This window comes from Leptosomus discolor, chromosome Z (assembly GCF_034619465.1).
Source record: "Leptosomus discolor isolate bLepDis1 chromosome Z, bLepDis1.hap2, whole genome shotgun sequence".
Lineage (NCBI taxonomy): Eukaryota > Metazoa > Chordata > Aves > Leptosomiformes > Leptosomidae > Leptosomus > Leptosomus discolor.
The window spans coordinates 78,044,924-78,059,267 of record NC_141419.1 but is presented as its reverse complement, the minus strand read 5'-3'; the positions used below and the strand labels follow the sequence as shown (position 1 = coordinate 78,059,267).

The following is a 14,344-nucleotide window of genomic DNA, read 5'->3' as shown; positions in this document are numbered from 1 at the left end:
CACTGGCAGGGTGCCTCAGGGGCTGGCCAAACCACGTCCAGGCCGGCAGCTGGGGCTCAGGCTGGCCCACAGGAGATCCTGGCCGGCCCCCTAAATCTAATTATTTTGCAATAAAAGAAAGGCAGGAAAACTGCACAAAAAGGCCCAGCGTTCCTAACGATGCAGGTGGCATCGCTGTCCCCACCCGTGCTGCTTTCTCCCCCTTCTCCTGGTGCTACGCCCACCGTTACCTCACGGGTCCGCTGGGCCCTACTACCTCCTCCACCCAGAGGCCTTGCAAACTCCCTACAGGGCCTGCAGTCTGGTACTAGCAGTGGCAGTGCCACGGCCCTGGGCTGCGGGACTCAAGGGACGCGGTGCACCCACTGTGGGTCCTGTTAACACCGTGGGGCAGAGGAAGGGCGGCGGGAGACGGGACGAGGCTCCCTTCCCGCCCTGTCGCGTAAAAGGGCAACTCGCTTGGACAGGTGGTTGAGGGAGGCCCTCCCGTTGAACTGCTCCGTGGTTCATGTCTGGGAATACAAGGAGTAAGGAGACGCTCCCTTTGAGTCACGAGGCTCACAGTGGTCCCCCTTGCTCTCTAAACTCCTTCTCAGAGAGGTGCCTGGGTATGCCTAGATTCAGCCTTAGCCCCAGGCCTGGTCAACGGTTTATGATTAAGGATACAGAGAAAGGAGAGGGGTAAGGGAAGCCCTCCTGTGGCGCCACGACCTTCAGAGAGGACCTCCTTACTGTCCAAATGCCTTCCGAGAGGAAGATCCAGTCCTAGTCTCAGACTTGCTCAATGGTTTATGAGTAAGGATTGTACGTGTGTAGCCACTCGTCAGAGTCAACGTTTGCCTGTTTCACAGTCCTGCCTAGGTCTTTCAGTAAGGCAGGTTCGCAAAGTTGCAAAGATAGGTAAGTTATTAAGTCAACAGTTAGAAGAAGAAGTTTGGAATTGCCCTTGATAAACACACTTACTGCAAAAATCGAGCTCGAGTTAGTAGTTCCTGGGTAAAACGTGACAGAGGCGGAGGCACAAGTCTTACCAAAGAGGCGTCCCTGCCTGGGGAGGAGAGAGGTCCAGGCCCGTTGAGCCACGCAGAGAGTTGAAATTCTCTTCCTCTAAACCAGAGGATTCTAAAGACTAATTTTACGCCTAACGACGAGGTGGGACCGAGTCATATCTCTTGTGCTGACTGTCTCCCAGCAGGCTAATGTTGCCATGAGTTCAGGGGGTGAGGGTGGGGGGACCAACGCTCGCTACAGATGTCCCAGGGGGTCCCGGTGGACTGGAAGCAGGCAAATGTGACGCCCATCCACAAGAAGGGCCGGAAGGAGGATCCAGGGAGTCCAGGGAGCCTGTCAGCCTGACCTCGGGGCCGGGGAAGGTCATCTTGAGTGCCATCGCACGGCACGTACGGGACAAGCAGGTGATCGGGCCCAGTCAGCAGGGGTGTATGAAAGGCAGGTAGGTCCTGCTCGACTAACTTCGTCTCCTTCTGTGACAATTAACCCCAGCAGCTCTTAGCCACCTTTTACTGGTGTTCCTAGGTAAGAAACTTCATTTTAAACACTAAACGCCTACTTTCTTTCTTCCACAGAAATGTGCCAAAGCGCAAATTCCCTTTATAATCTCAAAGCTTCTCACTTGCACGTGCTTATATTACCCACGAAATACTCTTCAGAGCACCAGATTGGTCCAGAGATTTCCCTGACTTCTCCTGATTGCAGTTGAACTAGTGACTTCTGCTACATACCAGCTCTGTGCCTGACTGCCTGGGTACTGCTCAAACAGGGGTGCTAACAGGATGCCTTCAGTTGTCCTCTCCCTGCAGAACACCTTGGCGGACGCTCCTCAGGGCTCGCAGCAAAGGGACACCCAGGGCTTGGGGCTGCAGGCAGCCATACGCTTTGATTCCCCTCCGGGTAGAACAAGATCCCCAAGAGCGAGCCACGTGCTGCCTGTGAGCCGCCGGGGGAGGAGGCAGCAGGGGAGCCCAGAGGGCTGGCCAGCAGTGCCGGGCTGTGGGGAGAGCCCGTGGGCCTTTGTCCTGCAGCCTCCCAGGGAGGCACGAGGTGTCACTTACCAAAGGAACCCTCCTGCCACATAAGCCTGGAGCTGTCAGCCACCGCCAGAGCGACCTGACGGGGCTCCGGGAAGACGTGACCGAGGCCCCAGTGACCGCTGTGAAACACCGATGCCGAGCACAAGACGAGAGATGGGGGATGGAGTGGGCAGTGGTGTTGCAGCAACGCCAGGTACATGTGTGTTCTGGTTTGGGCTAAATCAGAACTAATTCTGGTTTAGTGCTTTAACTTTTCAGCTAAGTCTCCTCTAACTAACAGCAGCACATATTTCCAGACAGCGACTGCTCCCAGCAGTGATAAGGCCTGATGTTTATAGCTCGTACCAAGGAACGGTGTGCAGAGGGGCCCTTGCTTATACTTGTTCTTATGGCGACCAAGGTCACTGCTAAATCTTGTACTCCGTGTCGGGGAGCCGGGAGTGAAAAGGGTCGCGCCTACAGGGAGGAGCGAACTGGACAGGTGACCCAAACCTGACCAACAGAGTATTCCGTCCCATAGACGTCATATTCAGTGTAAAGCTGAGAGATCACGAGGGTCTCGCTCTCTTGGTCTCTCTTCCTCTCTTCTTCGATGGCCGACATCTGAGGAGGACTCTGCCTGTTCTTCTGTCGTCGATCCCGATCCGTGCATCCCTGAATCCAGTGCCTGAGTCCAGCTCCTGCATCCCGTCCCTGTCTGCTGCCGAGTCCAGCCTGGGACTGCCCCAGTGCCAGCCCTGCAGCGTGGTGGTGACGTATCGTCATCAGGGTGGGGGGAGTTGGGTTCGGTATTGGTTTTACATATATTTGTACATATTGTATATATTTCAATATTTCCTTATTCTTATTATTCCTTATTCTTTTATTGTTATTATTTCATTAAAGCTGTTTTCGTTTTCTTTTCCAAACCGTAAAGTCTCTCTCTCTTGTCCTCTTGTTCTCTTTCCTTTTCCCTTTTGGGAGGGGAGAGGGGGTAGTAGAGAGCGTCTGTCATTCGTTAGTGGCCGGCCCAGCCTCAAACCGAGAAAATGTGCGAGTGCTGCACGTGAGGACGGCCCATTTTCATGTTCCCAAGCGATGGACGGTGACGTCCCCGAGCGATGGGTTCTCATGTCACCCAGGGATGGACCGTGACATGAACGTGAGCAGCGCGGAAAGCCAACCGTATCCTGGGCTGCATCAAAAGATGTGTGGCCAGCAGGCCGAGGGAGGTGATTCTGCCCCTCTGCTCTGCCCTGCCCTCCCCTCGTGAGACCCCACCTGGAATAGTGCATCCAGCTCTGGAGCCCCCAACACAAGAAAGACATGGAGCTGCTGGAGCGAGTGCAGAGGAGGGCTACCAAGGCGGTCAGAGAGTTGGAACACCTTTCCTACGAGGACAGGCTGAGAGAGTTGGGCTTGTTCAGCCTGGAAAAGAGAAGGCTCCGGGGAGACCTTCTAGCGGCCTTCCAGTACCTGAAGGGGGCCCACAAGAAGGTGGGGCAGGGACTTTTTACCAGGGCCTGCAGTGATCGGACGAGGAAGCTGGGAGAGGGCAGGGTCAGACTAGATATGAGGAAGAAGATCTCCACCCTGAGGGTGGTGAGACGCTGGAACAGGTTGCCTAAGGACGCTGGGGATGCTCCATCCCTGGAAGTGTTCAAGGCCAGGCTGGATGGAGCCGTGAGCAACCTGCTCTCGTGGCAGGTGTCCCTGCCGTGGCAGGGGGCTTGGAACTAGATCATCTTTGAGGTCCCTTCCAAGCCAAACCGTTCCATGATTCTTTGATTTTATGTTCACCATGCACTGGACGACGACGTTGCCGGGTGACGCATTGTGACCACACACCCCTCGCTGCTTATAGCCGGGTGCCGAGTCTCACCCAGCTGGCTCGTGCCCGCACTCCAGCTGAGCGAGTACGTGAGGTTGGAGTGTCGAGCGAGGCTGGTGCTGGTGCTGAGGTCGTGCTCGGGGAGTTCTTCACGGCAACTCTCAGTGCCCGACCCCAGAGCCATCGGAGGGTTTTCCCCGGCCCCGTCTGCTTCCGGCAGCCGGGGCACTCCGGAGGCGCGCTCGCAGCAGCAGAGGTGAGCTCCGTGCGGGGAAACCGCACCCCGGGGAGCCGAGAGGGCTGCTTTCTTGAGGGGCCTGGACGTTTCTTCCACCCCTCCCTGGAGCAGCCAAAGACTGTGGCCGCCCTTCCTTTTCTAGCGTGACCCCCGCTGCTGCAGCGCCGGTGAGAGGGAGCAGCTCGACATCCCCAGCTCCCCTCAGCCCACTGCAGCACGTGGAGAGCATGGCCGCGGAGCTGGACAACCGCTGTCCAATATGCCTGGACAGCTGGGAGGAGGCCAGCTTCGTGATGCCCTGCCTCCACCCGTTCTGCTACCCGTGCATCGCGCGGTGGGTTGAGAGCAAGCCCGAGTGCCCCCTCTGCAAGAGGAGGGCGAGCTCCATCGTGCACTCGGTGCGGGCGGACGACGACTTTCAGGAGCGTGACATCCCACCGCCTGCAGCACCATCAGTCGTCGTCCAGCCGACAGGAGGAGCGCCGGGACAGCCAGCTGCAGCCCGGCCACCAGCTGCGGGGCCGCCGCCCATGGCTCCAGTGGGCGGCTTCTACGCGTGCGTCTGGGCGTCCATCTTCCGCACGTACCGCGCTGTCCTCCACCCCCTGCTGCCCTGGCTGCATCAGGAGCTGGGGCAGCTCTTCGAGGATGCCCAGGAAGCAGCGGCAGCGCAGAGCCTCGTCCTTTCCACGCTGCGCTACTTTGGCCTGGATGAGGAGGCTCTGATCCAGCTGCTGCGGGACACCCTGGGCAGGCGCACGAGGAGCTTTGTCCACCAGCTCGTCGCCACCATCGTGCGCCGGTGCAGCGGGCGGGCCCGACGTCGGCTGGGCCTCCAGGACGCCGGTGCGGCCGGGGGGCAGGACGGCAGCCCCCAGGATGCTGCCGGCCCCGCTGCCTCCCAAAGGGGGTCTCCTGCCCACAGCCCAGCCCTCCAGCGAGGTCGCAGGAGCCCCCCCAACACCCCCATTCCCACCCGTGGGGAGGCAGAAGAGCCACAGCAGGACCCGGAGGAGGCTGTGCCCGGGCCTTCCACTGCCAGCCGGGACAGTCCACGGTCCCCTGGCGGGACCCGGCGAGCCCCGAAGAGGAGGGCCAGCAGCCCTGAGGACCCCTCCCAGCACCGCAAGAAGCCACCCCGCTGTCGGTGACACTGGCAGGGTGCCTCAGGGGCTGGCCAAACCACGTCCAGGCCGGCAGCTGGGGCTCAGGCTGGCCCACAGGAGATCCTGGCCGGCCCCCTAAATCTAATTATTTTGCAATAAAAGAAAGGCAGGAAAACTGCACAAAAAGGCCCAGCGTTCCTAACGATGCAGGTGGCATCGCTGTCCCCACCCGTGCTGCTTTCTCCCCCTTCTCCTGGTGCTACGCCCACCGTTACCTCACGGGTCCGCTGGGCCCTACTACCTCCTCCACCCAGAGGCCTTGCAAACTCCCTACAGGGCCTGCAGTCTGGTACTAGCAGTGGCAGTGCCACGGCCCTGGGCTGCGGGACTCAAGGGACGCGGTGCACCCACTGTGGGTCCTGTTAACACCGTGGGGCAGAGGAAGGGCGGCGGGAGACGGGACGAGGCTCCCTTCCCGCCCTGTCGCGTAAAAGGGCAACTCGCTTGGACAGGTGGTTGAGGGAGGCCCTCCCGTTGAACTGCTCCGTGGTTCATGTCTGGGAATACAAGGAGTAAGGAGACGCTCCCTTTGAGTCACGAGGCTCACAGTGGTCCCCCTTGCTCTCTAAACTCCTTCTCAGAGAGGTGCCTGGGTATGCCTAGATTCAGCCTTAGCCCCAGGCCTGGTCAACGGTTTATGATTAAGGATACAGAGAAAGGAGAGGGGTAAGGGAAGCCCTCCTGTGGCGCCACGACCTTCAGAGAGGACCTCCTTACTGTCCAAATGCCTTCCGAGAGGAAGATCCAGTCCTAGTCTCAGACTTGCTCAATGGTTTATGAGTAAGGATTGTACGTGTGTAGCCACTCGTCAGAGTCAACGTTTGCCTGTTTCACAGTCCTGCCTAGGTCTTTCAGTAAGGCAGGTTCGCAAAGTTGCAAAGATAGGTAAGTTATTAAGTCAACAGTTAGAAGAAGAAGTTTGGAATTGCCCTTGATAAACACACTTACTGCAAAAATCGAGCTCGAGTTAGTAGTTCCTGGGTAAAACGTGACAGAGGCGGAGGCACAAGTCTTACCAAAGAGGCGTCCCTGCCTGGGGAGGAGAGAGGTCCAGGCCCGTTGAGCCACGCAGAGAGTTGAAATTCTCTTCCTCTAAACCAGAGGATTCTAAAGACTAATTTTACGCCTAACGACGAGGTGGGACCGAGTCATATCTCGTGTGCTGACTGTCTCCCAGCAGGCTAATGTTGCCATGAGTTCAGGGGGTGAGGGTGGGGGGACCAACGCTCGCTACAGATGTCCCAGGGGGTCCCGGTGGACTGGAAGCAGGCAAATGTGACGCCCATCCACAAGAAGGGCCGGAAGGAGGATCCAGGGAGTCCAGGGAGCCTGTCAGCCTGACCTCGGGGCCGGGGAAGGTCATCTTGAGTGCCATCGCACGGCACGTACGGGACAAGCAGGTGATCGGGCCCAGTCAGCAGGGGTGTATGAAAGGCAGGTAGGTCCTGCTCGACTAACTTCGTCTCCTTCTGTGACAATTAACCCCAGCAGCTCTTAGCCACCTTTTACTGGTGTTCCTAGGTAAGAAACTTCATTTTAAACACTAAACGCCTACTTTCTTTCTTCCACAGAAATGTGCCAAAGCGCAAATTCCCTTTATAATCTCAAAGCTTCTCACTTGCACGTGCTTATATTACCCACGAAATACTCTTCAGAGCACCAGATTGGTCCAGAGATTTCCCTGACTTCTCCTGATTGCAGTTGAACTAGTGACTTCTGCTACATACCAGCTCTGTGCCTGACTGCCTGGGTACTGCTCAAACAGGGGTGCTAACAGGATGCCTTCAGTTGTCCTCTCCCTGCAGAACACCTTGGCGGACGCTCCTCAGGGCTCGCAGCAAAGGGACACCCAGGGCTTGGGGCTGCAGGCAGCCATACGCTTTGATTCCCCTCCGGGTAGAACAAGATCCCCAAGAGCGAGCCACGTGCTGCCTGTGAGCCGCCGGGGGAGGAGGCAGCAGGGGAGCCCAGAGGGCTGGCCAGCAGTGCCGGGCTGTGGGGAGAGCCCGTGGGCCTTTGTCCTGCAGCCTCCCAGGGAGGCACGAGGTGTCACTTACCAAAGGAACCCTCCTGCCACATAAGCCTGGAGCTGTCAGCCACCGCCAGAGCGACCTGACGGGGCTCCGGGAAGACGTGACCGAGGCCCCAGTGACCGCTGTGAAACACCGATGCCGAGCACAAGACGAGAGATGGGGGATGGAGTGGGCAGTGGTGTTGCAGCAACGCCAGGTACATGTGTGTTCTGGTTTGGGCTAAATCAGAACTAATTCTGGTTTAGTGCTTTAACTTTTCAGCTAAGTCTCCTCTAACTAACAGCAGCACATATTTCCAGACAGCGACTGCTCCCAGCAGTGATAAGGCCTGATGTTTATAGCTCGTACCAAGGAACGGTGTGCAGAGGGGCCCTTGCTTATACTTGTTCTTATGGCGACCAAGGTCACTGCTAAATCTTGTACTCCGTGTCGGGGAGCCGGGAGTGAAAAGGGTCGCGCCTACAGGGAGGAGCGAACTGGACAGGTGACCCAAACCTGACCAACAGAGTATTCCGTCCCATAGACGTCATATTCAGTATAAAGCTGAGAGATCACGAGGGTCTCGCTCTCTTGGTCTCTCTTCCTCTCTTCTTCGATGGCCGACATCTGAGGAGGACTCTGCCTGTTCTTCTGTCGTCGATCCCGATCCGTGCATCCCTGAATCCAGTGCCTGAGTTCAGCTCCTGCATCCCGTCCCTGTCTGCTGCCGAGTCCAGCCTGGGACTGCCCCAGTGCCAGCCCTGCAGCGTGGTGGTGACGTATCGTCATCAGGGTGGGGGGAGTTGGGTTTGGTATTGGTTTTACGTATATTTGTACATATTGTATATATTTCAATATTTCCTTATTCTTATTATTCCTTATTCTTTTATTGTTATTGTTTCATTAAAGCTGTTTTCGTTTTCTTTTCCAAACCGTAAAGTCTCTCTCTCTTGTCCTCTTGTTCTCTTTCCTTTTCCCTTTTGGGAGGGGAGAGGGGTTAGTAGAGAGCGTCTGTCATTCGTTAGTGGCCGGCCCAGCCTCAAACCAAGAAAATGTGCGAGTGCTGCACGTGAGGACGGCCCATTTTCATGTTCCCAAGCGATGGACGGTGACGTCCCCGAGCGATGGGTTCTCATGTCACCCAGGGATGGACCGTGACATGAACGTGAGCAGCGCGGAAAGCCAACCGTATCCTGGGCTGCATCAAAAGATGTGTGGCCAGCAGGCCGAGGGAGGTGATTCTGCCCCTCTGCTCTGCCCTGCCCTCCCCTCGTGAGACCCCACCTGGAATAGTGCGTCCAGCTCTGGAGCCCCCAACACAAGAAAGACATGGAGCTGCTGGAGCGAGTGCAGAGGAGGGCTACCAAGGTGGTCAGAGAGTTGGAACACCTTTCCTACGAGGACAGGCTGAGAGAGTTGGGCTTGTTCAGCCTGGAAAAGAGAAGGCTCCGGGGAGACCTTCTAGCGGCCTTCCAGTACCTGAAGGGGGCCCACAAGAAGGTGGGGCAGGGACTTTTTACCAGGGCCTGCAGTGATCGGACGAGGAAGCTGGGAGAGGGCAGGGTCAGACTAGATATGAGGAAGAAGATCTCCACCCTGAGGGTGGTGAGACGCTGGAACAGGTTGCCTAAGGACGCTGGGGATGCTCCATCCCTGGAAGTGTTCAAGGCCAGGCTGGATGGAGCCGTGAGCAACCTGCTCTCGTGGCAGGTGTCCCTGCCGTGGCAGGGGGCTTGGAACTAGATCATCTTTGAGGTCCCTTCCAAGCCAAACCGTTCCATGATTCTTTGATTTTATGTTCACCATGCACTGGACGACGACGTTGCCGGGTGACGCATTGTGACCACACACCCCTCGCTGCTTATAGCCGGGTGCCGAGTCTCACCCAGCTGGCTCGTGCCCGCACTCCAGCTGAGCGAGTACGTGAGGTTGGAGTGTCGAGCGAGGCTGGTGCTGGTGCTGAGGTCGTGCTCGGGGAGTTCTTCACGGCAACTCTCAGTGCCCGACCCCAGAGCCATCGGAGGGTTTTCCCCGGCCCCGTCTGCTTCCGGCAGCCGGGGCACTCCGGAGGTGCGCTCGCAGCAGCAGAGGTGAGCTCCGTGCGGGGAAACCGCACCCCGGGGAGCCGAGAGGGCTGCTTTCTTGAGGGGCCTGGACGTTTCTTCCACCCCTCCCTGGAGCAGCCAAAGACTGTGGCCGCCCTTCCTTTTCTAGCGTGACCCCCGCTGCTGCAGCGCCGGTGAGAGGGAGCAGCTCGACATCCCCAGCTCCCCTCAGCCCACCGCAGCACGTGGAGAGCATGGCCGCGGAGCTGGACAACCGCTGTCCAATATGCCTGGACAGCTGGGAGGAGGCCAGCTTCGTGATGCCCTGCCTCCACCCGTTCTGCTACCCGTGCATCGCGCGGTGGGTTGAGAGCAAGCCCGAGTGCCCCCTCTGCAAGAGGAGGGCGAGCTCCATCGTGCACTCGGTGCGGGCGGACGACGACTTTCAGGAGCGTGACATCCCACCGCCTGCAGCACCATCAGTCGTCGTCCAGCCGACAGGAGGAGCGCCGGGACAGCCAGCTGCAGCCCGGCCACCAGCTGCGGGGCCGCCGCCCATGGCTCCAGTGGGCGGCTTCTACGCGTGCGTCTGGGCGTCCATCTTCCGCACGTACCGCGCTGTCCTCCACCCCCTGCTGCCCTGGCTGCATCAGGAGCTGGGGCAGCTCTTCGAGGATGCCCAGGAAGCAGCGGCAGCGCAGAGCCTCGTCCTTTCCACGCTGCGCTACTTTGGCCTGGATGAGGAGGCTCTGATCCAGCTGCTGCGGGACACCCTGGGCAGGCGCACGAGGAGCTTTGTCCACCAGCTCGTCGCCACCATCGTGCGCCGGTGCAGCGGGCGGGCCCGACGTCGGCTGGGCCTCCAGGACGCCGGTGCGGCCGGGGGGCAGGACGGCAGCCCCCAGGATGCTGCCGGCCCCGCTGCCTCCCAAAGGGGGTCTCCTGCCCACAGCCCAGCCCTCCAGCGAGGTCGCAGGAGCCCCCCCAACACCCCCATTCCCACCCGTGGGGAGGCAGAAGAGCCACAGCAGGACCCGGAGGAGGCTGTGCCCGGGCCTTCCACTGCCAGCCGGGACAGTCCACGGTCCCCTGGCGGGACCCGGCGAGCCCCGAAGAGGAGGGCCAGCAGCCCTGAGGACCCCTCCCAGCACCGCAAGAAGCCACCCCGCTGTCGGTGACACTGGCAGGGTGCCTCAGGGGCTGGCCAAACCACGTCCAGGCCGGCAGCTGGGGCTCAGGCTGGCCCACAGGAGATCCTGGCCGGCCCCCTAAATCTAATTATTTTGCAATAAAAGAAAGGCAGGAAAACTGCACAAAAAGGCCCAGCGTTCCTAACGATGCAGGTGGCATCGCTGTCCCCACCCGTGCTGCTTTCTCCCCCTTCTCCTGGTGCTACGCCCACCGTTACCTCACGGGTCCGCTGGGCCCTACTACCTCCTCCACCCAGAGGCCTTGCAAACTCCCTACAGGGCCTGCAGTCTGGTACTAGCAGTGGCAGTGCCACGGCCCTGGGCTGCGGGACTCAAGGGACGCGGTGCACCCACTGTGGGTCCTGTTAACACCGTGGGGCAGAGGAAGGGCGGCGGGAGACGGGACGAGGCTCCCTTCCCGCCCTGTCGCGTAAAAGGGCAACTCGCTTGGACAGGTGGTTGAGGGAGGCCCTCCCGTTGAACTGCTCCGTGGTTCATGTCTGGGAATACAAGGAGTAAGGAGACGCTCCCTTTGAGTCACGAGGCTCACAGTGGTCCCCCTTGCTCTCTAAACTCCTTCTCAGAGAGGTGCCTGGGTATGCCTAGATTCAGCCTTAGCCCCAGGCCTGGTCAACGGTTTATGATTAAGGATACAGAGAAAGGAGAGGGGTAAGGGAAGCCCTCCTGTGGCGCCACGACCTTCAGAGAGGACCTCCTTACTGTCCAAATGCCTTCCGAGAGGAAGATCCAGTCCTAGTCTCAGACTTGCTCAATGGTTTATGAGTAAGGATTGTACGTGTGTAGCCACTCGTCAGAGTCAACGTTTGCCTGTTTCACAGTCCTGCCTAGGTCTTTCAGTAAGGCAGGTTCGCAAAGTTGCAAAGATAGGTAAGTTATTAAGTCAACAGTTAGAAGAAGAAGTTTGGAATTGCCCTTGATAAACACACTTACTGCAAAAATCGAGCTCGAGTTAGTAGTTCCTGGGTAAAACGTGACAGAGGCGGAGGCACAAGTCTTACCAAAGAGGCGTCCCTGCCTGGGGAGGAGAGAGGTCCAGGCCCGTTGAGCCACGCAGAGAGTTGAAATTCTCTTCCTCTAAACCAGAGGATTCTAAAGACTAATTTTACGCCTAACGACGAGGTGGGACCGAGTCATATCTCGTGTGCTGACTGTCTCCCAGCAGGCTAATGTTGCCATGAGTTCAGGGGGTGAGGGTGGGGGGACCAACGCTCGCTACAGATGTCCCAGGGGGTCCCGGTGGACTGGAAGCAGGCAAATGTGACGCCCATCCACAAGAAGGGCCGGAAGGAGGATCCAGGGAGTCCAGGGAGCCTGTCAGCCTGACCTCGGGGCCGGGGAAGGTCATCTTGAGTGCCATCGCACGGCACGTACGGGACAAGCAGGTGATCGGGCCCAGTCAGCAGGGGTGTATGAAAGGCAGGTAGGTCCTGCTCGACTAACTTCGTCTCCTTCTGTGACAATTAACCCCAGCAGCTCTTAGCCACCTTTTACTGGTGTTCCTAGGTAAGAAACTTCATTTTAAACACTAAACGCCTACTTTCTTTCTTCCACAGAAATGTGCCAAAGCGCAAATTCCCTTTATAATCTCAAAGCTTCTCACTTGCACGTGCTTATATTACCCACGAAATACTCTTCAGAGCACCAGATTGGTCCAGAGATTTCCCTGACTTCTCCTGATTGCAGTTGAACTAGTGACTTCTGCTACATACCAGCTCTGTGCCTGACTGCCTGGGTACTGCTCAAACAGGGGTGCTAACAGGATGCCTTCAGTTGTCCTCTCCCTGCAGAACACCTTGGCGGACGCTCCTCAGGGCTCGCAGCAAAGGGACACCCAGGGCTTGGGGCTGCAGGCAGCCATACGCTTTGATTCCCCTCCGGGTAGAACAAGATCCCCAAGAGCGAGCCACGTGCTGCCTGTGAGCCGCCGGGGGAGGAGGCAGCAGGGGAGCCCAGAGGGCTGGCCAGCAGTGCCGGGCTGTGGGGAGAGCCCGTGGGCCTTTGTCCTGCAGCCTCCCAGGGAGGCACGAGGTGTCACTTACCAAAGGAACCCTCCTGCCACATAAGCCTGGAGCTGTCAGCCACCGCCAGAGCGACCTGACGGGGCTCCGGGAAGACGTGACCGAGGCCCCAGTGACCGCTGTGAAACACCGATGCCGAGCACAAGACGAGAGATGGGGGATGGAGTGGGCAGTGGTGTTGCAGCAACGCCAGGTACATGTGTGTTCTGGTTTGGGCTAAATCAGAACTAATTCTGGTTTAGTGCTTTAACTTTTCAGCTAAGTCTCCTCTAACTAACAGCAGCACATATTTCCAGACAGCGACTGCTCCCAGCAGTGATAAGGCCTGATGTTTATAGCTCGTACCAAGGAACGGTGTGCAGAGGGGCCCTTGCTTATACTTGTTCTTATGGCGACCAAGGTCACTGCTAAATCTTGTACTCCGTGTCGGGGAGCCGGGAGTGAAAAGGGTCGCGCCTACAGGGAGGAGCGAACTGGACAGGTGACCCAAACCTGACCAACAGAGTATTCCGTCCCATAGACGTCATATTCAGTATAAAGCTGAGAGATCACGAGGGTCTCGCTCTCTTGGTCTCTCTTCCTCTCTTCTTCGATGGCCGACATCTGAGGAGGACTCTGCCTGTTCTTCTGTCGTCGATCCCGATCCGTGCATCCCTGAATCCAGTGCCTGAGTCCAGCTCCTGCATCCCGTCCCTGTCTGCTGCCGAGTCCAGCCTGGGACTGCCCCAGTGCCAGCCCTGCAGCGTGGTGGTGACGTATCGTCATCAGGGTGGGGGGAGTTGGGTTTGGTATTGGTTTTACGTATATTTGTACATATTGTATATATTTCAATATTTCCTTATTCTTATTATTCCTTATTCTTTTATTGTTATTGTTTCATTAAAGCTGTTTTCGTTTTCTTTTCCAAACCGTAAAGTCTCTCTCTCTTGTCCTCTTGTTCTCTTTCCTTTTCCCTTTTGGGAGGGGAGAGGGGTTAGTAGAGAGCGTCTGTCATTCGTTAGTGGCCGGCCCAGCCTCAAACCGAGAAAATGTGCGAGTGCTGCACGTGAGGACGGCCCATTTTCATGTTCCCAAGCGATGGACGGTGACGTCCCCGAGCGATGGGTTCTCATGTCACCCAGGGATGGACCGTGACATGAACGTGAGCAGCGCGGAAAGCCAACCGTATCCTGGGCTGCATCAAAAGATGTGTGGCCAGCAGGCCGAGGGAGGTGATTCTGCCCCTCTGCTCTGCCCTGCCCTCCCCTCGTGAGACCCCACCTGGAATAGTGCGTCCAGCTCTGGAGCCCCCAACACAAGAAAGACATGGAGCTGCTGGAGCGAGTGCAGAGGAGGGCTACCAAGGCGGTCAGAGAGTTGGAACACCTTTCCTACGAGGACAGGCTGAGAGAGTTGGGCTTGTTCAGCCTGGAAAAGAGAAGGCTCCGGGGAGACCTTCTAGCGGCCTTCCAGTACCTGAAGGGGGCCCACAAGAAGGTGGGGCAGGGACTTTTTACCAGGGCCTGCAGTGATCGGACGAGGAAGCTGGGAGAGGGCAGGGTCAGACTAGATATGAGGAAGAAGATCTCCACCCTGAGGGTGGTGAGACGCTGGAACAGGTTGCCTAAGGACGCTGGGGATGCTCCATCCCTGGAAGTGTTCAAGGCCAGGCTGGATGGAGCCGTGAGCAACCTGCTCTCGTGGCAGGTGTCCCTGCCGTGGCAGGGGGCTTGGAACTAGATCATCTTTGAGGTCCCTTCCAAGCCAAACCGTTCCATGATTCTTTGATTTTATGTTCACCATGCACTGGACGA

The 14,344-nt window shown here is 58.0% G+C and overlaps 2 protein-coding genes across 2 annotated transcripts; both read left to right on the top strand.

Moving 5' to 3' along the window:
* The first annotated feature begins 4,326 nt into the window (after window positions 1–4,326).
* Window positions 4,327–5,250, top strand: LOC147413336 (E3 ubiquitin-protein ligase Topors-like). Its single transcript, XM_086480152.1, has one exon. The coding sequence runs from the start codon at window positions 4,327–4,329 to the stop codon at window positions 5,248–5,250; it is 924 nt and encodes a 307-aa protein (XP_086336278.1).
* Window positions 5,251–9,576: 4,326 nt separating this feature from the next.
* Window positions 9,577–10,500, top strand: LOC147413335 (E3 ubiquitin-protein ligase Topors-like). Its single transcript, XM_086480151.1, has one exon. The coding sequence runs from the start codon at window positions 9,577–9,579 to the stop codon at window positions 10,498–10,500; it is 924 nt and encodes a 307-aa protein (XP_086336277.1).
* The last annotated feature ends 3,844 nt before the right edge of the window (window positions 10,501–14,344 follow it).

Coding starts and splice junctions, on each gene's coding strand:
- LOC147413336 (XM_086480152.1), top strand. CDS start 4,327: ATGGCCGCGGAGCTGGACAACCGCTGTCCAATATGCCTGGACAGCTGG.
- LOC147413335 (XM_086480151.1), top strand. CDS start 9,577: ATGGCCGCGGAGCTGGACAACCGCTGTCCAATATGCCTGGACAGCTGG.